General features: G+C 35.4%; 1 protein-coding gene across 1 annotated transcript in view; it reads right to left on the minus strand.

Moving 5' to 3' along the window:
• Window positions 1-26,353, minus strand: part of pax3b (paired box 3b) — an 84,925-nt gene that overhangs the window by 7,625 nt on the left and 50,947 nt on the right. The window contains exon 7 of the mRNA XM_052017490.1: window positions 25,070-25,284. Within this exon, the coding sequence (XP_051873450.1) occupies window positions 25,070-25,284 (215 nt within the window). The remainder of the gene's footprint in view (window positions 1-25,069; window positions 25,285-26,353) is intronic.

The raw sequence follows: 26,353 nt of genomic DNA on the forward strand, positions 1-26,353 counted from the left end.
CAGTTATCTTGTAACCAACCAATCATTGATTACTAATGGAAAATTTTTACCTTTGGTTGTATTGTTAAGTATAGGGTACAACACAGCTGTAAACGTACTAAAAGACAGATCATTATTAACATTCACAGTCTAAGCTCATATGCACAGAGCATTAGATGAGGTGTTACAGAGTGACTAGTGTCCGTGGAATTATAATAAGATTTCAGGAAGAGAATAAAAAAAGTTAGCATTGATGGAAAAATGCACTGAAAATAATTTCTGAACTGAATGGCTTTTGTTTTTGTTTAATGTGTTAAACAATTTTAGAAACTGACCCTTTCAGTTGTTCACAAGATTTTTGTCTGAGGTAAACAACTGAAAGATTATTTTGCACATTTATTTCCAAGTTTTCAAGCAGAACATTATCCAATCTGATCCTGAAAATTATTAGGATTAAATGTGGGTTCTTAGTAAGTGGTCTTGTCAATGCAGTTTTATCACAATTTACCCATCTACCAACGATAGCCATTTTAGATGGATGGTGATACAGAATTAATTAACAGCTTGCATTGATTTCCAATAATATTTTAGCATAAAAATACAGAAAATCAATTTTTTCAGAACTTTTTGTGATAAACCCTTAAATGTCTATTGAGTAATGTTTTCTGCCCCAAGTGGTTTAATGTTGATAAGAATGCTCCAGGAATCAACCTGCAGTTGATTAACAGCAAAATAATTAGATTTTAGTAATTTCTGCATGGTTCTTTGAGAACAAGAAAAAGAAAGTAGCCTGGAGCTATGGAGTGTCAGTTAAGGTATTTCAATGTGACCTTCTCACTTAAAGCATGGAGTTACAGGAAGGGCAGAACTAGTCTGCACCAAATCATACTGCAAGTACTGAATGAAAGCAGGACTAGTCTAGGGCATCCACCCCCAGCTTGTTGGTACCAGGATGTTTCCATCAGTAAAGGGATGATTCACTGTATGCCCAAGTGTAAAAAATGAATTTAGTAGAGAATTGAATATTTTCAGCTTTGATTCTTCCAAAGATCATAGTGTAGTCCATAAGCATTCAATTGACAGTGCTGTCTTTACTGTTTCTATCCAAGAAAGAACCTTCCCAACATTTTTGGCCCCTGACCCTTCTCAGATGAGATTACTAAAAAAGCACAATTTTATTTCATAGACTAATGTTCACTGGGAAGAAAGTTAAAACAACAAAAGCTCATTTATCTTGGTATTAAGCAGTCAGATGAATTCATAAATTCATAGTGAAATTTATAATGAGTGTGAACAAAACTAAAACTTACTGAATAGTCTAAAGGCTGCATTGGTTTTCAATTTTACAGCAATTGAACCAAAGATTTTTTGGTAAAGCTAACAATTTTTATGATATGATTCTGTCACATGCTGACTGAAATCACAAAAATCCATTATGTATATTATTCAGGTATATTAATGAGAAAAGAATCATAGTTATTTTAACATAAGATGAATTGCAAAGATCTTTGACATAGAAAATAGGAACATGACAAATCATTAAATGCAAAAAAAAAGTTCATTATTCTGGCTAACAGAGCCTGGGGGATGAATTTGATATAGAGCCCCCCCCACCCCCCACCTCACACACCCAAATGGATGCGGGAAAGGGGTTGGGCAATTGAGCCGTGCTTGTTGACAGTAATGCTGGCAGCACACCAACCTTGTGTTCCCTGTGCTTTTAATGATTGCTGCAGTGCTCATTAACTTCATGCCTCTACAGAGAGCCCAATACCAATATTTACCGACACTAGTTAAAGCTAGCATGCATTATGTAAAGCTAGCCTTTACTCTTTAGTGGAGATTTGAACCATAACTGGAGTAGATAGTGGTGGACATGCAGGAAGCAAATTTGGCCTGTGAAACCATGAAGAAATTTACAATGAGGAGGAGAACAGGTACATGGTTTTGCAAATAGGGACCTTGGTGAAGAAAGAAAGTAGGAAAGTTGTTCTGGATCGGCAAGGTATACATTCAAATAGCTGCAGACGGTGAAAGAAGTCAATAGCAGTAAACAAACCCCTGGAAACAGAGGCAGAAGGCAATCAATAACTTCACACTCATGGTCAAAATCAGTTATTGTATCTTAAAATTCCATGTTTTCATAAGTTGACTGTTAGCTTAAATGGGCTGCCCCCAGCACATTCTCAGTAACGCAAAAAGATGCATTTCACTGTGTGTTTCGACGTACATGTGACTAATAAATAAATATCTTATCTTATTATAGCCCCAGCACATATCTACCAACATTTGTCAGGACCACTCAACTACAAATCCCTTTGCAACCTTGATCCAAAATGAAGTTACGTCTCCCTTACTCCTTACTTCTCCTTCATGCTTCAGCAGCCTATTCTACTGTGCATGCCTTCAGTTTACTTTTCCAGTCCTGCTGTGTTCTAGGGGAATGCTTACTAATGCACCCATGTCTGGCAGCAATTCACTTGTGGAAAATGTATGAAGCCGGGAAAAAGGCCTGTCGGTTTGGACTTTTAATACCTGGAACAATTGTACCAAACACAAAAATATTTTTAGCAACCAACAGAAGAGACCAACTAACAGCTACCCTCTTAAGCTGTTGATAATTGGTTAAGTGGAGGTGGAGTGGGAGTCTATCCTGAAGCTTAATGCATATCAGCCATGCAATATGAAGAAAAAGTGTCAGCTGGAGCATTGAGTACCAAAGTGGCAATACAAATGTCAAATCACATTGCATACTGATTAGTATCATCTATCTGCTCTGCATACTTCTGCCAGAAGTTAGTTGTGCAAATGCTAATATGGTGTGCATGATGACTAATGCCAGTAACAGAAGTGTGCTTGTGCACAGTGAATCCCAATCCATTCCCAAATGGAATGGATAACATTTTGAGTTTTATAAATTTTGATTTATAAGTTGCATTTGGGCATGTTTATTATTTTGCACCATTATTGCTACTCAACAGCAGAACAGCATAACATCATGTCATGCAATAGCTCCCATTGCTATTTGAGATGCAGCAACTTGTAAATCATTTATTACCATGTATATGCATCATATAAAAATCAACACCAGTGGAATTTGCATTGGTGACCAGTGCTAAAGCTCTGCAAACATATCAGTCAACAGATGGGCTCAACTCTGCATTTTTGGTTCTATTGGATGGTTATTCTGCAGTCGTAATGACAGCAAAACCATCAGAGTTTACCATTAATTGCTCCATGAAGCCAACAATCACTTTGGGAATTTCACAAATATGTAGTTTAATGCAGAAATCTCAAATCTGCTTCCAGGGATTTGGGCTCCTCCACTGTTTATAGTGTTCTCCAACAGAATGGCTTAAATTAGCGTGAATTACTTGTGAAATGCTCTTACTGTAAAATAAACTGAAAAACTCACACTTTATTACATTTGATTTAACAAAACCAACAACTTATATTTAAATAAAACACACTTTAACATTGGAGAAACATCCAAGGTACTTCACCAGAGCAACATCAAACACAAGTATCAATATCCAGCCACAGATTTAGATATTTTGGAAGATGAACAAACCCTTAGTTTAGATTTAGAAATGGAATTCCAGACTTTTGGGCCTTGAGAATTGAAGGCAGGACCACCAGTGGCAGAATGATTAAATTCAAGGATGATCAAGATGCCAGAAGTACAGCTATCTAAACAGCTTATATAATTTGACAAGACTACAGAGAAAGGGAGAGGTGAGGCCATGGAAATATTTGAAAACAAAGATGATAATATTAATGGGCAGGCACGGTAGCGTAGCAGTTAGTGCGATGCTATTACAGCGCCAGCAACCCAGGTTCAATTCCTGTCGCTGTCTGTAAGGAGTTTGTACATTCTCTCCGTGTCTGCATGGGTTTCCTCTGGGTGCTCCGGTTTCCTCTCACATTACAAAGACATACAGGTTAGGAAGTGGTGGGCATGCTATGTTGGCGCCAGAAGCGTGGCGACACTTGCAGGCTGCCCCCCAGAACACTCTGCGCAAAAGATACATTTCACTGTGTGTTTCAATGTACATGTGACTCATAAAGATATCTTAATTTTAAGATAATTTTTAACTCGGAGCTACTTTGGGTCAGCAAACAGGGGTTTGATGAGCAGGACATCTTGTATGTTAGGAGACTAACAAAAGAGTTTTTGGGTGACCATAGACTTGTGGAGAGAAGAACAAGGGAGGCCAGCCAGTGAAAGATTTTTTTTAACTGCATAGAATAGAAATCAGCCAGAAGAACACTTGAGTGGTCAAAACTAGAGGTAACAAAGGCATGGATTTAGATTCAGATGGGTTCAGCCAATGTTAGAGGTGGAAAGAGACTGTCTTAGTGATAACACTGATATGAGCTCAACACTGGATCAAATAATGTCATGGAGTCACAGAGAGATGCAAGGCAGAAGAATCAGGTCCTTCTGCCCATTGAATTCGCACTTACCTTCAGGCAGCCATTACCAAACTAATCCTACTCTAACCCATTTTATTCTCCCCGCATTCTCATCAATCCTCCGCTAGATTCCACCACTGATCCACACTTTAGGGACAATTTATAGTGGTCAATTAAGCTACCAACCCACATGTTTTTGGGATGTGTGAGGAAACTGGAGCAGGCAGAGGAAACCCATGCTGTCACAGGGATACCTTGTGAACTCCACACAGACAGCACCTGAGGTCAGGATTGAACCCAGGTTCCTGGAGATGTGAGGGAGCTGCCCTACTAGTTGCACCACTGTGATGCCCTGTGAGCAAGCACTCTGGTTCACATTCAGTGTGTTGCCAGGGAGAGTGATGAAATCCATTAATGGGAAACAGGGTCAGGAAAGGAGAAAGAAGGTCTTCCCTACAGTTAGTTGGAACAAATTTATGCACATCCGGAAATATATTGAAACTTAGAAAATAGGTGTAGGACATCTCAGGAATTAGTCTGGTGAACCTTTGAGCTTGTTTTACTATTCATTATGATGACGCCTGAATTCAATACCCTGTTCCTGAGTTTTCCCCATATCTCTGGATCTCTTTAGCTATTAGAACTATCTCTAGTTCTTTCTAAAATATATTTAATGATTTGGCCTCAACTGTCTTCTGTGGTATGGAATTACAGTTTCAACACTCTTTGGGTGAAGAAATTTCTTGTCATCTCAGTCTTAATTGGCCAATCCTGTATCCTTACTCCTAGTTCAGGATTTCCCCACCATCAGAAACCTCTTCCTGAATTTCGTCTGTCCAGTCCCATCAGGATTTTAGGTTTCAATGAGGTCCCCTCTCATTCTTCTAAACTCTAGTGAATATAAGACTCTTAGGCACTGAGGATTTATCAGTCTTTACTCTCATCAATTTCCGTAACACCATTTCCTACTAATACCAATTTCATTCAGTTCCTCCTTCACTAGACCCTAGGTTCACTGACATTTCAGGGAGGTTATTTATGTTCCTCCTTTGTGGAGCCAGGAACCAAAGTATTTGTTCAATTGGTTTGCCATTTCTTTGCTCCCCTTTATTAACTCATCTGTTTCTGAGAGTAAGGTCTTCACTAATTTCCTTCTTTTCACACATCTGTAGAAGCTATTACCATTAGTTTAATGTTATCTGCATGCTTGTTCGGAAAATCTATATTCCTCCTCTTAATTTATCCCTTGGTTCTGCTTTTCTGAGTTCCAAACTGTTTCCAGCCCTCAGGTTTACTGCTTTTTCATGCCAATTATATGTTGACTCCTTGATCTAATACTATCCCTAAATTCCCTCATTACCTATGGTTAAACCACCCTTCCTGTTTTACTTTTGGGTCAAACAGGAATGTACATTGTGGTTCATCCATGCACTCCCTAACTGTTTGCCATTGCTGATCCACTACCTTGTCCCATAAGTAACATTTCTCAATATATCTTAGCCAATCTCACTCATTTCTATTGAATTTTCCTTTACTTACATTCAGGACCTGACTCTCAAAATTATTTACATCACTCTTCATCTCAAGGAAGAATCGTTCCTCCACAAGGGGCTTCAGACAAGAAGATTGCTAATAATCCTTTCTCATTACACAACACCCTCTCTAAGATGACCTGTTCTCTAGCTAGTTCCTTGACACATTGGTCCAGAAAATTATTCCATGTATACTCCAGTAATTCCACCTCCACTGTATTATTACTAATTTGGTTATGTGTAAAGTCACCCATGATTACATCTGTAGCCTTATTAAATACACCTCTAATTTCCTGTTTAGTGCAATCGCCAACATCACCATTACTGTTTGTAAATATGTATACAACTCCCACCAGTGTTTTCTGCCCTTTGGTACTTCGTAGCTTTACCCATAGAGATTCCACATCATCTGGGCTAATATTCTTGCTCACAATCATGTTAATCTCCCAAATTAGAAATGCTATCTCACCACCTCACCCTTTTTGCCTCGAAATACCATAGTACGTCCTGTTCACTTCCTTGGTCTCCCTGCAGTCATGCCTCAGTATATCATATACATCAGTTTGCACGATTAATTCATCCATCTTTTGTCTTAATGCTCCATGCATAAGACAAAAAGCCTATAGGCTTAGTTTTTTTAATATTCTTATTCCCCTTGGCATTAGTTTGCACTGTTTGCTTTTCTCCCTTGTTTTCTATGCTTTCTACTTTTGCTTTATCCCTTTCGGACTTTTGTCCCTTTCCTAATTACCCCTTCCTCTGTCTGCCCACAGAAGATCCCATTCCCCCGCCTTTTTAATTTAAACCTTCCTCAACAGCACCATTGGTGCCATTCCTGCCCAGATACAGCCCATTCAGCTTGTATTAGTCCCAGCTCCCTGCAATCAATTCCAATATCCCAGGAATTTGAATCCCCCCCCCCCCACTGCCTTTACACCAATCCTCCAGCCAGTTCTGATTTATCCTTCTACTTCTGCTCTGACTAGCATGTGGTACTGGTGGTAATCCTGAGATTCCTATCTTTGAGGTCCTTTTTATAATTTACTTCCTAACTCCCAATTTGTTGTACAAACCATTTGACAACTTAGAGGTAATGGAAGATCAGAAGAGGTGGTGGTGGTGAGGTAAATCAGAGTGTCATCAGAATGGATATGGAACTGATGCCGTTCCTTAGGATGGTGTTGCAACATGCAAATTAGAAAGCAGGGCGGGAGCCAAGGTTACATCTTTGAGAACGCAAAGGAAGTGATGCAGTTGCAGGAAAAGGAGGCATTGCTGGCAAATCTCTGACTATCAATGGTCTATAAGAATGGAGTGCAACCCCATCCAGCTGGACAATGATGGAGGGGCAATGGAGGTGGAAGATGCAGACAATCGCACTTTCTGACCATTATGAAATCCATTTTATGTATTGTTATTGCCTCAGATAACTATTTCAAAACACTATGAATATTAAAGTAAAATAGACATTTATTTTATTTATGAAAATTCAGCTTTTATTTTAGTCATTGTTGCTTTAACATTCATTCCAGATATTAGCATTAAACGTGCTATAAAACAGCAGTGTTACATTCTACTCCGTCTCCAAAATCTATGGAAATGAATTTTTGAAGAAGGGCAGAAAGCTGTCACTAGTTTATAGCATGTTTAGTGTTACCAATCTGGATGAATTTTTAAGCTTGTGCTTTTTCCTTCCTAATTTGCTGAATATTAGAATTCTTTGATGCGTTTGGTGCTCGTGTAGCTTGATAACATCACATCTGCTGCCTGTTAAAATCTATTTGAGCTCACAACTGACAGCAACAGATGTTGGATAAAAGAAAGTTCTTGACAGAGTCATTGGGAAATTGTTGTGGGGAATTTTCTACAAGATCGGTAGTTAACATTACAACTATGCCACTGACTGCCTCTGACATCAGTGGAACCAATTATGCAGAGGTAGATGCAACTGACAGCCAATTATGTTGCATTGCGCTATTGACCATGAGCAAATTTCTCCCTGTATCTGCTTTGAGGATGGAAGCAACAGTTTCCATCCGTCTGTGAGATGCAACCCACTGCTCTTTAAGGAGCTACAATTGAAGATTAGCTCTACTATAGCAGATAGACATTTCATTACAATTGTAGCTGTATTTCCAAATTCATTTAAATGTTAAGTGAATTGGGAGACTGGAATTATTTCACTCTAAATGGAAATTCACAATATTGCATTTACTTTAAGTAAGTTCTATGTATAAGCCTTCATGCTGCAACTATTTATTTCTGGAAGTTGAAGCATTAAAGGATAAAATGATGAGCATTAAATTTAATCATTTAACTTAATGATATTCAAACCTTCATAACAACAAAGAAAAAACCTATGGAAATCTTCAAAGAACAGTTATGTACTTCTTCTACATTATAATTGACCTAAAATATATGTTGACTGATGATGTCAAACAAGTTTACAATTTTGAAAATCAAAATGACTGCAGATTCTGGAAATCTGAAATAAAAACAGAAAATGCAGAAAAAACTTTGCAGGTCAGGCAGCATTTGTGGAAAGAGGAACAATTAATGTTTCAGATCAAAAACCCATGATATTTAATTCTAATGAAGGGTCTTTGACCTGAAATGTTAACTGTTTCTCTTTCCACAGATGCTGCCTGCCCTGCTGAGTTCTTCTAGCATTTTCTGCATTTATATAAGTTTACAAATTTCTTTCTTGGCCATACAGCCAGCTTAAAGTAACTAAGCAGATAAACTTAAAATCATCACTAATTTCTCCATGTGCATGAACTGTAATATTTGTTGTGATAGTTCATGAAACCAATTATCCTAGCTAGGATAATAACTGCAAAAATACCTTTTTAAAAATATAAAAATAATACAAAGATCACCACAGTAAACCTAAATAATCTGTATCAATAAAATAAATCACAATCGTAAAATTCAGTAAATAAAATGGATCAACTATTCCTGAATCTGTATCTCAAGCATTACTCTGATCACCCTGGTAGAGCAGTAAGCTACTTTGCTGGTAACATTACTTAGGGTGCTTTCACAATAAAACTCACATGATATACACTTATTGAAAAAAGGGCAACTATCAATTAAATTTGGATTTTTAAAAAAAGTATCTGATACCATATTATTTTGTCTTCAGTTTGTAACAGAACTTCTACAGACTTGAGCTATATGTAAATTTGGGAAATGAATTGAAATCTGTTTGGTGACCTTTTGTTACTTCAAATTTAGAACGTACATATCTGATGGTGCACCAGTGCATCCAAATGAGTTACTGGCAAACTGAAGTTTCCTAGTTTCCTTATCAGTGGCATTTAAAATTTTTGTTCTCTTAAGCTCATATGGTCTCAATCATTAAATTTCATAATATTTTCTTATGTAAAAACATTACAATGAACTATGCCTGCACAATGCAGGAAAAGGATTTTCTGCCATTGTATCATTTTACATTTTTAATATATCCATTATGGCTGTTTATAACTTAAATGTGTATCTGTTTGGAATAAGTCAAAATATGTCTACGTAAAGATGTAAGCATATATGTCAACCCTGTGTCAAAGAAAGATAAAGAGGGGAATTGTTAGCATGAAATTTACATTAATGTAGGCATTTATTCTATTTCAAAATTAGATGGAGTTGCATAAATAAAAGTAAAACTACAGAAGTCACAGGAATATAACTTTGAAAACTAATGACTAAATAATAATTTTATCAATGAAGTTTATATATATTTCATTTTGTAGTTTATTTTTTACATACTTTGCATGTTATAATTGTAAAATAAGTTTTTATTTTAAATGGTTTACTTATCTTTAATTTTGTACTCACCATTACAGTCTTTCAATTTAGCATACAAATTATCAAATTTCTTTGTCAATTGTGTTGATAAGTAAATAAAACAGATATTCAGATTTAGATAAATTAGATTTTCATTATGCTAAGGAAAGTTGAAGTGAGGCAAAACTTTGTGGCCAGACTTGTGAGGTGCTTTTAGAATATATCCAGGACTGTGACGTTAATTACTTATTCAAAAATGGGCTGCAATCCTATTGCTGTCAGTAATATGGAAAGAAATTTGAACAAATGAAACTGAGTCAGATTTTGCAAGGTTTGCACGATCTCTTCTGCCATCCATAATGCCCTGATAACAAAAACTACCTAAACTATGACATAAAAGATGTTGTGAAAATGCAAGAGCACAGTGATAAAGAGAAATTAGCTACTAGGATGGAGAGATAGTTCGGACAAGAAAACAGAAGGTAGGGATGTTATTTTTGTTTGAACTTACGGGGTAACAAAATCACTTCTGTTTTCCATTCATATAAATGAGCTGAACAAAGATTTAAGAAAAATGATATTGAAGTTTATTCATGATACCAAGGTAAAGTCAGGAGGATTAAACAACTTCAGAAAATCGATAATAAAGCACAGACACATTTCAATGCAGAGAAAAGTGAAACAGTACACCTCTAGAGAAAGAATAATGCATGAAACTGCAGGCCAAATAGTACAGTCCTTAAAAGGGTGGTGGAATGAAAAATCATATAGAAATACTGCTACATAGGTGTCTAATGGTGAGAAAGTCACAATTAAAATTGTTTATAAAGGCAAATAAACTCCTGTATTTAATATGTCAGAGCATCGAATATAAAACCAAGGAATTAATTTTTGTAATACATTAATTACACAAACTCTAGTGAATTCCTTTGAGCCATGAGTGTCCTATTATAGGAAGCCTGTTAGAACATACAAACTTACAAATTAAGAGCAGGAGTAGGCCGCCTGGCTCCTCAAGTCTACTCTGACGTTCAATGAGAATGTGAATGATCCTAGTATCACCTCAATTCTGCATTCCCACCTGTTCCTGGAATCCTTTTATCCCATGCTTATCAAGTATTTATCCATATCTGCCTTTAAAGGAGAAAGTTCCAAATACTCGTGACCATCCTAGAGAAAATAAACACCTCATCTCTGTCCTACATGGGTAACTACTTACTTTTAAATAGTGATCGCTATTCCAAGAGTCTCCCACAAGAGGAAACATCCTTTCCATATCCACCCTATCAAGGCTCCTCAGGGCCCCACATGTCTTCTCCTGTTCTTCTATACCTCAGCAGATACAAGTCTAGCCTATCCAACATTTTCTCACAAGAGAATCTGTCCATTCCAGGTATGAATCTAGCAAATCTCCTCTGAACTGTTTTCAATGCTTAATATCCATCCTTAATTCAAGATACCAATTAAAATTCGGTATACAGTAACCCTGTATACTGAAATCCAGATGTAGCCTCACTAATGGCCTATATAAGTGAAGTATAACTTCCTTAATTTTGTATTCAGTTCCCCTAGCAATAAACAATAACATTTTGTTAACTTTCTTCTTTACTTACTGTATCTGCAAAATTGCCTTCTACCAATCATACAGTAGGAAACCCAGATCCCTCTGCATTTCAGAGCCTTGCAATCTCTCACTATTTAGATAATATGCTTCCTTATTATTTTTTCTGCCAAAATGAACAATTGCACATTTTCCCAGATTGTACTCCATTTGACAGATCTTTACCCACTCACTTAAACTGCCTATGTTCCTTTGTAGTCTCCTTCTGTTCTCTTCACAACTTACTTACCTACCTATCTTTGTGTCATCAGTAAGTTTAGCAACAATACCTTTAGTGCCTTATCAAAGTCAATTATATAAATTGTAAAAAGTTGAGGCCCAGGACCAATCCTAATGGCACTCCACTCCTTACATCTTGCCCACCAGAAAAGAACTATTTCTGCCTCTTCCCTGTTTCCTTCTTTCCATGGCAACATGTTACTTCTTACAGCATGAGCTTTTATTTTCCACAAGAACCTTTGATGCAGCTCCTTAACAAACCTAAGTATCAAAATGTTCCCCTTCATCCACAACAAATGTCACCTCTTCAAGGAACTCCAATAATTTGGTAAAACATGATTTTCTGTTCACAGAGCCATGTTAACCACACCTGATTTTTTTTCTTTAATAATAGCTTCTAACATTTTCCCCAATGACAGATGCTAAACTAACTGGCCTGTGATTTCTTGCTTTCTGTCTTCCTCCCTTTTTGATTAAATGAGTTACATTTGCTATCTGCCAATCTAATTAAAATTCCCAAATCTAAGGAAGTTTGGAAAGTTAAAACCAATGCATCATCTATTTCCTTGACTACTTCTTTTATAACCCTAAGTCCATCGGGGCACAGATCTAAACACAGCTCAGTATCATTTCCCTAGAGATTTTAATATTCCTGAGTTCCTTCCTCCCATCTAATTCCCATTTTACAGCTATTTCTGGGATGTCACATGCATCCTCTATATTCAAATTTATACAAGCTTCCTGTTTAATTCATCTTCTGTCTCTGCTTTTTATTATTGATTCCCCAGACTCACTTTCTGGAGCACTAAAGTGTACTTTTTTTAACTATCCTTAGAATCTCTTACTATCTATTTTTATACTTCTGTTTAACTTTACCTTGTGCTCTATTTCTTCGTTCCTTCTGCATTCTTTGCTGTTTTTACATTCTATCCATTCTTTTGACCTGACACATATCTTTGTGCAATTATTTTAAGATACTGCATTTATCTGTAACCTTTGTAGCTAATCATATATGGAGGGTCCTTCCCTTGGAAATGTTCTTTTCATTGAAACATATTTATTCTGCATTTTCTGAAACATCTTAACCCAATGTGCCATTTCATTAGCTTTGCTTCCACTCCCTCATAATTGCCCTTACTTAAGTTTAAAATACTGGTCTTGCACCAATCTTCCCTCCATCAAAATGAATGCAAAATTCAATCATATGATTATTTCCACTTTGGGATGCCTTCACAATGAGGTCATGAATTAATTCTATTTCATTACACTGCACTGGGTCAAATATAGGGCTACAGAAAGAGTACAATGAAGATTCACCAGGAAACAGGAGTTGTAGTTGTGAGGAAAAGCTCAGATCTTCCACTTAGATCTTATAGAGTTTTCCAAATAGTTAAGGTTTGGAGAGAGTAAAGAGTGAATGCCTGACTCAAAATCTGTCACTGTGAGTATTAACTCAGGATATTACCCCCCCCCCCCCCCACCCCCCGGGAGAAAAAGATTCCCCACATAAGTCTTGTGATCTTTCTAGTGGGAATTTGCATTTTTTTGATGCCTGACGGTGTCAGATGTCAATTCAAGGAGATGCCTGGAATCCAGCAGCTGTGATGTCATGGCTGAATTGCCAATCATATTAAAGAGTTATCATTGCACTGGAAGCATGTTAAACTTTATACAGAATACTACATAAGCATTGCATTATATTACATCAATAAAATTATTATTTTAGAGCCACTTTGTTAGCCAGTAAATTATGACTTAGTAAGCCAACAAAACCTCCCTTCGATTTCCAGGTATTTATTTAATCACACTATTTTTCAAAAAGCCTACATATCAGTTCAAGCTATTTCAGCTTTCTGCTGGAAAAGCAAACAGTATAGTGTGTGAAGATAGGCTGAATCACTGACAGCAAGAATGGGAGTTCCACTTACATGCTATACCTGCATGAAAATCCAAAGTTGCTGTCAGCTGCAGGAGTAATACTGGAGAGCACTGTCAGATTTGCTGTTTTTAAGCACGCCAAAATCCAAGCCATCATTTCAATGGCTGGTGGAATAATAACAAGTGGGTGTGTGGATTGAATAACAGTTTGAAGAATGAGGGAAGAAGTTAGAATAATCTTTTTTCAAAAGAAAAGATTATTAGAACATGATTAGGTGGAGTCAATTACATCATTTTAAAATAAATTATACATGTATTTTGAAACGGTAGAGTAAATCAGTAGGCTATGGTACTGAAAAAAATCCAGTTCAAGAGGTCATGTTGACAGAACACAATGGCACTAATGGCCTTTCTCTGTACTGTAACTTCTATGAAAAGATCAAATACTTTAAATCACGACAAACTGCAATAATTGTTCATATGCATTTTCTAATATTTAACATCTATATTAAAGGCCATCAAAGACTATCTCAGTGACTTTTTCCATGAAATTCCAAGAAAAATATAAACATTCGCTTATATTTTCACAAGTTGCAATGTTGTTAAAATTAATCTTAAATAGGAATTTTATTAACCAGAGATGTCGTGGGACATGGGGCAAATAGAGTTAGGTTACAGAATAGTTATTGAATCTCAGAACAAGATCCCACCAACAAGCCATGCAGGTTGGCAGATCAATTGGCATAGGCGAATAGTAAACCTTGGGGTACCTGATGGGAATGCAGAGAGAATAGGTGACAAGAAAAAGTAATGGAGACAGGTGATCAGTCTCTGAGCCAGAATTGATTTGATGAGCTTAAGCAGCCTTCTTCAGCATTGTAAAGAGATATGACATAATAGCTTGAGCAAATAAATGCCCTAGTACTGTGCTGATGTTTTCTTTGTGCCTATCGGATTAATGTTATTCAATAATTCTGAGAGATTGTTTAATACTCTAATGATTGAAATTGTAACTTTGAATGAGAACTACAATGAACAATAACCACATTCATCCTTCTGGGACATTATAACAGTATTGCACAATAATATTGGATACAAAATATTTTAACTTTAAACTAACATTGGAAATATCAGTTTATAATATTTGAACAGTTTACTCTTCTTGAGTGGAACCTCTGATGAAGATAAACAATTAAATATTTTTTTTATTTTTCACCACAGTCTTTTTAATGATAACTAAAATGTGTGAAATATTCATTTGGGTGAATTGCAATTATCTTTATAGGGAAGGTTTGCTCTGCCTATAAAGTTAAGTAACTGCTTGCAAAATGGGCAATCACATGGCAGAAGGAACTGAAGCGTGAGCAACTGAAAATAGGAAAAAAGCGATTAGTTCAGTGCATTTCTTAAATTTGTTAAGTGGATATGAAGCAAAGCACTAAATATTTTGTCATAACTTTCTTTCATTAAGCTACTTTCTTTTGTTTTACTTTGAAAGATAACAAATAAACAATGTATTTTTAAGCAATGATATTTAAATTCTATACTGATTTTTTTAAATGCAGATACAATAGGAAAAAAATCTGAAATTGAAGTCCCTCACCTTTAGGATTCTGATACATGGTTACTTTTCTGAAATTCTTGTGTTAATTGGTATTGGCACTAAAGTAAATGGATTGAGATATGCCGTAAGGAGCAAAGAGGAAAAAATATCAGATGCTACATGACGGGGTAGAACTCTGACAACCTGCACAAAAAGCTACTGGTTATATTCACCTCAGAACATTCACTTCCATTGAATAATAGTAATTGCCACACCATATAACTGGGCATGGGTACTCAATAAAGTTAGCTTTCATTAGCCAAGATTAATCCAAAATGGGCCCAGCTTTTTCAGAGACTACCAAGGATGAGAATTGAATATATTTGCAACTGCTCACCCTGCCACTTGGCTATCCAATTCCATTGAAGTCAATCAATATCTTCCCCATAGAGTAATTTCAGAGCAAAGTAAATTGTTAATTTGTTACTCAAGTTATATTGAAGTGAAGGGCTCCGTAGCAGCAGAAATATACAAAAGTATTAAAAATGCTCTAAAAGAGTCAGACATTTTCTCCAACTCAGGCTTCTTTTCTTTACTTATATATTTCTCTGAAGAAACTGGCATTAATTCAGTTAAGCAGGCTCGACATAGGAAAATACCTTCTTCCAAAATTAATTAATTGAAAATAGAAGTCATTGGTTCTTAACCTAGAAAACTTGCAAGGTACACTCACACACACTGTCTATCAACTATCAGCTGATTTAAAAGTAAGATCCAATATTTGGTGACTGAAGCACTCTAACTCTGAGTAAATTTTATTCTTCCTGAAAAAACACAAATCATAGAATTTTTCAGATGTAAAGGTGAACTAATGAGAAGATTTAATGGGGTAGTCATAGCAGAAAACTTATACTCATAAATAACACTGAAGGCAGCCATTCAGTCCAAAGCATCCATGCCAGATCCAGGAGAACAATCCCATTCATCCCATTCCTCTTTATATCCCTGTACTCTTTCCAATTTACTCCTACTCACACATATCCATCAGATTTTTGATATTAACCTACACGAGAGATAATTTACAGTAACCAATTAACCTTCCAGAGATACAAGAGACAGCAAATGCTGGAAGCTGGAGTGATACCCAAAGCACTGGAGGGTCAGGCAGCATCTATGGAGGGAAATAGACAGTCAATGTTTTGGGTCGAGACCCTTCATCTGGACTTCCCTCCCAGCATGTTTTTGAGATTTGGGAGGAAATCAGAGCACCTACATGTCAGGAATAGAGGATGCAAACTCTGCACAGACAGCACCCAAGATCAGGATTGAATCCAGCTCACTGGAGCTGTGAGACATCTGCACTAACTATGGGCTTTCATGCTGCCCAGGTGATCAACAAGAATTGGAAATACATTTTATACCCTGCCTGATTTTCTTTTCAGTTGAAATCAATTTCACTCTCACAGCTTTCTTTATATTTGTAATTATTCTTCATCAATTATAATCAGCATTAGATAAGCAAACTAAAAAGAAACCGACAATAGTAAATATGGAAATAGGAATGTACATTAAATAATCTGCATGTTATTCAAGTTTAAATAAATACTTTGTTTTCTATTGTTAGTATTTCATTTGCTTGTGATTTGTAAGAAAACACTGCAGCTTATTTAGCTGAGATTCTTTGTATTTAGATTAAATATATTAGAATATATTAAACTAAAGATATACATAGATGTACTTATCTAAATATACTATAATTATTAATCATCTTGTGATTCACTACTGGTGGTCTCCATTTAACCATGTTAAGGGTTAAGACTGAGCAGCATTTTAATATTGATCTCAGAAACAAAGGCCTCTTAGCATTAAATTTGTGAAATCAAGTTCTAATTTGGAGTAAATGAAACAGTATTGCAAAGCCCGCAGAGATTCTGTGAGGAAGTATTGAATTAAATTGCTCCTGACATCGTTAAAATATCAGCCGTTAAGTGTAATTTGAAGTGAATAAACAGTAAAATATTTCACAGCTAGATATCATACAAAAAGCCCATGGAACTGCTCGAGTCAGTGAAGGAATGCTTCTTTTAATACCAAAGCCCATCTGTGAAAACCATGGACCATGTTAAGTGAATCAAATTTTCTGATGGTCGATTATATTTCATTTCTCTTTCCTCTGAACCAGAAAACTGCACTGCATTAAAAAATACATTTTATTCACGGATTAATAATCCATCTTTTGCCTCTGTGGTGCATCTTCTACAGAATCAAATTGCTAGCAAAAGCTATATCATATTTCATTATTTTCAGCCTAAATAAGGTCTTCCTCATACATAATATATTTTCTTGCAGTGAATTAACATTCTTGTTTCAAACTCCACTGACAGTTTTTCGATTCAGAAATGTATTATACAGGAGCTGATGACATTCTCCTTTCTGACCCTTACACATTTGCTTTCTGTCATTTACAGAACATGCTGTCAGTGGAATCCTGATAAATGCTCTTGAAGATGTCACAGCAAAGCTTGGTCTTAATGCGAAACACATGCGGGTCAGTAACCCTCCATTCATCATCAAGAGGAGGGTCAAGCTACTGCTGGATCATTGATGGTCAAAAGCAATTAACCCTTTCATTTACTATTTCTGACAAGAGCATTCAGGAGTAAGTTTCTACTCTTCCCCTGTATTAATCACCAATCTGCACGGTTTTATTTTTTTTATTTGCTTTTACAAGCTGTTAATGTCAGGACAAACTTTGGCAGGTCAACATAATAAAAAAATAATTATCTTCCCAAACTGGTGGTGCATTTTGCTTGTACTTGTGATTGTGCCCTCTTGTAGAATCTGTGACATGTCAAATATTTAGACATTTATCTTACCCATACTTTTTTAAAATCTCAACTGTAAGTAAAATCAGGTGGGTGTAAAACAGATGGCCAATACAATCCCATCAGTTTCTCTCTGAGAGTGTTAAACTGAAAATGCAGTCTTAGAGTTTTCTTTCTGTCAATCCCCTTCTAGACCAATCACCTATAGCTTATTAAACAATTGTCACTATGTTCCCGTACCCAATGAACCTGTTGTCTCCTCAAAAACCTTTGATTTGTTGGACATGATTTCCCACTAATAAAGGTATGAAGGTATGGTGGCTTCTTTGACTCCACAGTGCTGCTCTGAGTTTTCAGGATGCTCTCCAGTACTTCCCTTATCTTTCTCTTCTCCGCTATTTTTTATGGATTTTGTGATTGCACGAAAACAGTTTATATGAGCTTAATTTTTCTATGGTCTTTTGAACACTGAATGTCATTGTAAGGTCCATAATGTAGACATTTACATATAGCTGTGGTGCCTAATCCAAAGTCACAATTTAGGTTCCCTTTTCCATACCCTCTTCAATTCCAAAATGTTGTCAAAACACTGATCCAAATTGGAGACAGTTTTCTATTCAAGGAAATGGGACTGTGCTTTGAACAAGTTCATTGTTGCTTGCTGAGACATAAACTCCATGCCTCCAGCATAGTAGTTCAAAAAAACATACCAAAGTAAGGATCTAGTTCCAGTTAGTTATCAATGAGCACCCCAGATCATTCTATCTCATATGTTAATCCTACCAACTTTTCAGCATAAGTTTATTGAACAGCAACATGTAATAATAATTCAGTGACCAGTGTTCCCTTCAGACTCCCTATTGAATGTACAGGACCAGCTAATTTATTTCCTTTATTCAGTCTGATTATTTGCTTTAATCAACATCATCAAATGGCATTAGCCACTTGATGGGCCAGATACTTTACATTGAACATTACTGGCACTAAGTTTCAGCAGCATTCTGATTTTCTATAACGCACAACTGACCTTTTTTATATGAAGGTATTTTCAACTTTTAAAGTTATCTACCTTGGTGATTTTATTTACAGTTGGAGCATAGTATCACATCAATGCTGTGAGAGTTTAAAAAAGATCAGAATCCAAACAAAGAAATGGGCAGATGAAATGTTAAATTCCCTCATGTTTGCAGTTTGCTAGTTACTTTTGCAAATTCAGTCTGTGTGGCATTTTGTGTAAATTTTATTTTCAGACCTCTTTGATTTCCTTCCTTGCTCATGAAAATGTGACTAAATTAGATGTAAATTAGAATCAAATTGCATGAAATAGTTGTTTGAATCTCAATTATATCATTACTCAATTAGAAGTGAAAAATTGGATTTGCCCCAATATCTGAAACAAGCAATTTGATCAAAAGAAATCAGAACTTGATATTAAATCTGCAATTGAAATATACAGAATATTTACAAAAAATAAAGTACAGAAAATATTCAAGAGCACTGCAGCATGAATTAAGACTGTTTCTTTACCAAGTGAAAAAAATCTACATTTGAAATCAAAATGCAACTATCAAAGACTGAATTTTACGGTAATATTCCACATACTGTACATCCATTGCAATTTTTTGCCATTACCTCATTGTTTTTTCTAATATTTAATACATGTTCTTTACATGTAAGTGAATGGCAGCTGCAAAAGGAGGGAAATGTGTAACATGGTATTTTTTTTAAACTGGTAACTGGGTTGAGGTTTTGGTCAAAGAGCAAATCAGGTAACAAAGAGAATATTTAATGAGTTAATGCTTCAAAGCTTTTTTTTAAATATTAGTTCCATCTTCAGAACACCTAAAAGTTACCATGCTGTTGGAAGAGAAAAATGTTTGTGAAAATCATCACAGGATGGTTTGATTAATCTCCTGTCAATCACGAGGAGCTTTTTCATTACAGTAAGAAGGTGTCAGATTCATTTTAATGTCCTAGCTAAAATCCTCTTATGTTATTCAAGGTAATCTTCACTCTGTCTTTGATACTTATTTGATAAGATTTAGTTATATTTAAAGTAACCTGACCTTTCTTGGGTAATGTCTGTGCTGTAATCTCAATAAACACATCTTCAGATCAATTAAAGGATGATTGGTGAATATCAGCAGCAGGAACATTTCCAGCTCCTGACATTGGAAAGAAGCCAAGTTATCAAGTCAAAAAGAACTGGTGGAAATGTCTGGTTTTCTTTCTCTGATTTATGCTCTTAACTGAAAGAAGTTGTTCTTCCATAATACATTAAATTTGTAGCATAATCTGGGAAATTAATTATGTAATTGAGGATCACTACCACAAAATAATTCTATAAAATTCTTCCACCAAGTGCAATTTGCTATCATATGTTGTCATATTTTCACTGCAATAGCTTGAGATATGCATTCATTCACTTCACAGATCATAAGGCATACATCAGCAGCAACAAACTCGAGGGACTCTAAGACTGGAAAGCCATTGAGAGTCTTAACCTTTCACACATAAAAACTGCATTCACATGACACTCTCAATAAGGCTGTCTTTGGAAGCTGCACAAAAAGTATGTTAGTCAAGGATGGAATACAAAGAAGTTATTTTACTTTTTTTATATTAAAAGTCATAAACAATGTAGTTTAATGGAGGCAATGATGTATCTCAGGTTATGGTCAGTAGAAAGTAAAGTATGTTGAGAAATCTATTTTTTAAATATTTTAAAGATGCCTAGAACAAAAATTATAGACATTAGCATAACTTTGAATTACAGATGATCCACATGTATTGTTCCAGCTTCAGCCTTGGGGTTTATGACATGATCTGAATGCCCTGATACTGTGCAAGCTTTGTAACTCGCTCTTGTGTACCCATGATTCGCTATGTATCACATGGAGTTGAGCTAGATCTTATTACCTATAATATCGCTGCTTAGAAGTTAAAGGGCACTTAGTTCCCACACCAATGTAGACATAAATTTTAGATTCCTTCATGGTTTCAAAACAGTAAAAGGTATTTAATCCATACAGTAATAAAACCAAACTTGATGGATTACATACCAGAAAAGGATTCTGATCAAAGAGTTATATGATATTACAGCAAAATATATGCTTTAACAACTGCTTATGTTACTATCAATGAAGAAAAACCTCTTGTGGAATGATACTCAGAAGTAAAACTAACTTTGAAACATGGGGACACTACAGCATCTTGTTAAAAGCTAACTAAATTATTTTTATAAAGTCTTGAAAGTGTAGAGACTTTTTGGAAGTACCAAGTAATTAGAGTGTGGAAAAGTATTTTTAAAAAAGACCATTAAGAACCTCTAGTTAATTTAAAATCATTTATGAAATAAATTATAAATTTGTTCAATAATATCTCTTTTTCTTTGGGGGGGATAAAGCTACACTTAAAAAATAAATGACTAGCACATATAAATTGTATATTTAAAATGAAGAATGGGGCCTACTATGATTACACAATTTATGTACCATATTTGTCCCATGAGTCAGTGATGATAAAACAACCTTGGTTCAACTCATCCTTCCTGTCTCCTAAAGCTCAGGGTCATAAAAGTAAAGGTCCTCCCTCAGAAGCTGTAAGATGAAAACAGATCAGAGACTTTCAACCTGGCACCTTTGAACAGACACTGGGTGATAACATCTACAGATGTTGAACTGAAAATTAATTCTTTCTTTATTTATTCTTCAACTCAAAACACACTGGGATTTATTGGCTTTTACACAGATGCTACGAATAAAATTTTGAATAAAGAATTATTTTCATATGCATGAGTTTTGAATGCAGAGGTAAAATGATTTTCCTCCTTTATACTTTCCTATATTCTTATGAGATTAGTAGGTTTGAAGGAGCAGCTAGCTTGCAGATGCTTTTTAATCCAGCTCTGATAGTTGTGATGACTACGGGGTTTCTTTTGAAATAAAATGACATGATTTCAGGACATTTGTCAGATCTAGTAGGTAGGAAAGTCATCAAAATCTGAACTATTAACATGTGGTGGCTTACTGTGTTCCAGCTTGTTGACACAATAGGAAAATATGAGTTTGGCATGTAATGATAATAATTAACGACTTTTAATTCTGACATTGGTCATCAGTTAGCTCTTCTTGCAATCTTGGTTGAACGTGTGAATGGTCTAAAGGTGTTGAAGGATGTTTTTAAATAAACAAACAAACAAATAAATAAATAAATAAATAAATAGATGAATAAATAGATGAATAAATAAATGAATGAATGAATGAATGAATGAATGAATAAATGAATGAATGGATAAATAAATAAATAGATAGATAGATAGATAGATAGATAGATAGATAGATAGATAGATAGATAGATAGATAGATAGATAGATAGATAGATAGATAGATAGATAGATAGATAGATAGATAGATAGACCAGGTCAAAAAAGGTATGGTAATTGGAGCTAGAAAAATATAAGTTTTTTATTTAGTCAAAAAAGCAAAATACTGCAGATGCTGGAAATCTGATATAAAACCAGGAATGATGAAAAAACTGAACAGGTCATGCAGCTTGGCTGGAGAGAGAAAAAGAGTTGATGTTTCAGGTCAATGCCCTGCTGAGTATTTGTAGCACTTTTCATGGATTTTTTCTCATTGTTGGGCTATACGAGGCAACAGGAGTTATGCTTCAGCTCTACACAAAGTTGGTCAGTCCTCATTTGGAAAACTGCATTCCTTTCTGGTCACTGAATCTTGGGGAAAGTACATTGGCTTTCCAGGGAGTGCAGTGGAGATTCTATAGAGTTATACCATGGCATAGAGGGTTAGATTTATGATTAAAGTTTGCCAAAACTTGCCTTGTATTTTCTCGAGAATGGAAGATTGAGAAGTAACTATTTGGTGATTGAATAATAAAAGGATTTGACAGGATAGATAAAAATAATTTCATTCTTCTGATGTAGAATTCCAGTCAAAGAAGGCATCATTCTAATCCTAGCCAACTAAAATCTAATTTTATCAGGAAGTACCTAGAATGGCGTATAAGAGGGATGAGATACAGATCTATTTTAAAGGTGGAATATTATTGTGTGGGTGAATAGACTTCTTCTGTTCCGGTGACTATGGTTTTATATACCGTTATGATTGTATTAACTAAGATTTCACATAGCAGAATATACATTTTCAAATAATTTGTTATGAATCATACATATTTCATAAAGAATTCCTTTCCAACCTAGTCCAACTGTATCCACAGCACAAATAAAAAATACAACACAAGACAGAGCACTGCTGTCATTATTTCACTGGAAAGATGATCTTCATATCATAACTCAAATTACAATAGCAAAACATCTCCATTGCAATGACATATTTATCACACAGAGGCCAAGGCATTCAAGGGGGCAAAACAAATAAATGAGCTGATGATATGCAGAGCCTCTCGACTGTTTTGAACATAAGGCATTTAGAATTTCTAATTCTACTGCAACAGCAATGTGTTTGATGCTGCTACACTCTCACTTTCCAGAAGAAATTGATTAAGATGTCAATTAATTGTGTGCTCTAAGTGAAAGAAACCAGGAAGGGTCCTATTTGCCCAGAGGGGGAATTTGTTTATTCTCACTTTATAGTTTCTACAATACTCTGAACTGTTGGATCTGGGAGTTATCAGTGTACTGCAGAAAGCAGTAACAACATTGCGCAATTCAACTGCACATTAGGTGAAGAGTAAAAAGCCACAGATGCAAGCAGTCATTTTGGCCCCCCTTTGTGCCATTAGAATCTCATTTTCTGCCTATTAAAATGTTCCTTACTGTTCAAGCAGTCGCAGTAGCCAATGATTGGTGTGTAATTGACTATAATTGTCTTTTCACTTTTCATTTATGTCATTTTGTGCTTCCTTCTGTTCTTCAATTTATAGAATGCTTTTCAAGAAAATCATACCTTTAGCACTCTATCTCCTCACTCTGAAATGACTCACTTTTAATTATATATTCCAATCCCTTGTGACCTATATTAAAAATTAACTGGTGTACATATCAGATGACACCTGTGTCCAACTTATGCTAATAAATGGAGACAGTATATTTTAATAATATGATAATGTCTACTTTCTACCAGCTGGTAATACATTTAAAAAGTTTAATGGGGCAATATTGAGTGTGGGTGATATTAGCCAAAGGTGCTATATTAGCTTGAGATGCTCTATTAAGTGTGCCTTGAGCCTACATGTTACAATGAAGGGATCATTTGTGACAATAGTGCAGCGCAAACCAACTGTGTCCCCCCAGGTCTCTTATAACACTATATAAAGTTAATTTCTTCTAGGATAATTTACTGGCAACATAATCGTATAATATGGATATTTTTCAGAGTAGTTACATTGTGATATTAGAGCTTTAAATTTGTAAACAAAAATGGAACTCAGTTGTTTAAATGCTTGCTTTAATTTTTTGTTTGATATTTTTATCGATTTAACACTAACATATGGATTCTTTTTTAAGAAGCAAAATATAAATCGATCAATAAGGCTGAATTGATATGCTCATTTCCCATTTGTACATCTAATATATTTTAAGGGGAAAGTTTCAGCAGAAAAAGTAACATTTTAATGAACAACTATCATGATAGATTTGTCTTATTCTGTTAAGTGGTTCTTGAAATAATGCCCCACCTAGAATTCCATTTCTAAACTCTAGTTTACTTAGCAGAGAACTTCTGAAAGGAAGTATGAAGTTTATAGGATTGCAATGCATAAATTAGCCTTGTTATATCATTTTATAAGCATAGTGGAATGAATATATTAGTAACTGCCAAGCTTGAAATGATGGAAGTATGGTCTAGAAAAATGGCAAAAAAAAGATTAAACAACTGAGAGAACCAGGTTAGTAACTTGAATGGTAATGTACTTTAATCTGTTACACAGTAACCTAAAACATTCACTGAATTTCATCTTGGAAAACTGGTTTGGTTTTACTTTCATTTCATTTTTCTGAGTCCTGCCATTAATTCTTTGCAACTATTCTTGATATGGTGTTCTCAGTTTCTATCCACTTGTATGACAGTTGTTTATTCCAAAAGATGACAGTGAAAAGTTTGTTTTATAAAGTGTCAAGGAAACCAAGTACTTGGAAAAATGACTGGGCATAAACCAGCACAGTCACATGAGCTGCACAAACAGATTTGGGCAATGATTTAAATTTAGAAATCTTGCTTTAGTTTTGCCTTGGGTAGTAAACTATTTGGTTCACATATACAGTAGAAAGCCTGTTCTGAATCACAAAACTGACCTGAGGTGAGAGGCCGTTGCTAACCGTTGGGTTCATAGGATTGGTAGACCCTGCTGGAGACACAAAGCTGTCTGTGTACCCTGAAAATCCATGCCTGCTGGTGGATAAGCAGTAAGCTGAACTGCTGTCTGGAGTAGAAGGGAGGCTGCTCTGGTGAACTGATGTCGGAGGCAGAGGCTGTGGCCTGTGAACTGTGTTGCTTGGATCTGAGATTGCTGAAAGCACAATAACATTTATTGTATTAATGCTGCATCACTTTTCTTTCTTAAAAAATTGCTATTCTAGGTCTAAAAGGCAATAAACTCATGTCTGGTAGTTTTTAAAGCACTTTTTAACAATTACTGCTTACTTGTTCAGAAGTCAAAATATTGTAGTTTAGAGATGCAGTGTCTTCAAGAAAAAGTGTCAAGCATTTTCTTTTTCTTGTTCATAAACATATCTCAGTGATATAAATTCCAGCAAAACATTTCATACTTATGATGTCCAGGAGGAAAAAAATGATGAGAAAGCAAATTCATAGAATCTGAATATCTGATTAAGAACAACCATCTACCCCCCTCAAACTACTTTTCCGGTGATTGATGTTAGTCACTTGAAAACCAAAAATGATCTGAGTTTTGCTGGGCCCAAACCTTCCTTCAGTATTCCCTTTAATGAGGGTACCTGCAAAAATTATGCTATGGTTTTTGACAAAAAGATGTTTCCATAATGCTTTTTTGTGAAGACATTGACTTTTAAAATAGAATGCTATCCTCCTTTTATAATATCAAATGCATGTCATTTAAACAAGAAATACATATTAGCTAAAAGCTAACCACTGTTCTAATGATTCTAAAAGGTAGCAGCCACATTAATGATACTTTCTTCTACTACATATCATTGAAAAAGAACACCCAACACAAACAGTATTAACAGTGTAGTAATTACAAAATCTTTTATATGTTCTCTTAAAACAGAGTAAAATCGTCACATAATAACTGAATAATATTGATCTGTATTTACAAGGAAGTATGAATTTTCTTTTCATCGCCATTATCATTTTGAATTTTTATGAAACGTGAGTCTTGTTTGATGATTTTAAAGATAATTTTATTATTTTCCACCATTATGCTACTATTTCTTGCAATTTCAGCATTGCTTCATCCAAAGTCTGTTAGTCCTCTTTGCTTTCAAAACTGGAAGAATTGGTTTAAAATGCTGCCCCAAATGATGGGAAAAAAGTCTCCATTCTCTGCTGGCTGCAAGTAACATGGTTCCTAGTGAATGCAGATCCATTGAACCAAT

The sequence above is a fragment of the Pristis pectinata genome, chromosome 6, assembly GCF_009764475.1.
Source record: "Pristis pectinata isolate sPriPec2 chromosome 6, sPriPec2.1.pri, whole genome shotgun sequence".
NCBI lineage: Eukaryota > Metazoa > Chordata > Chondrichthyes > Rhinopristiformes > Pristidae > Pristis > Pristis pectinata.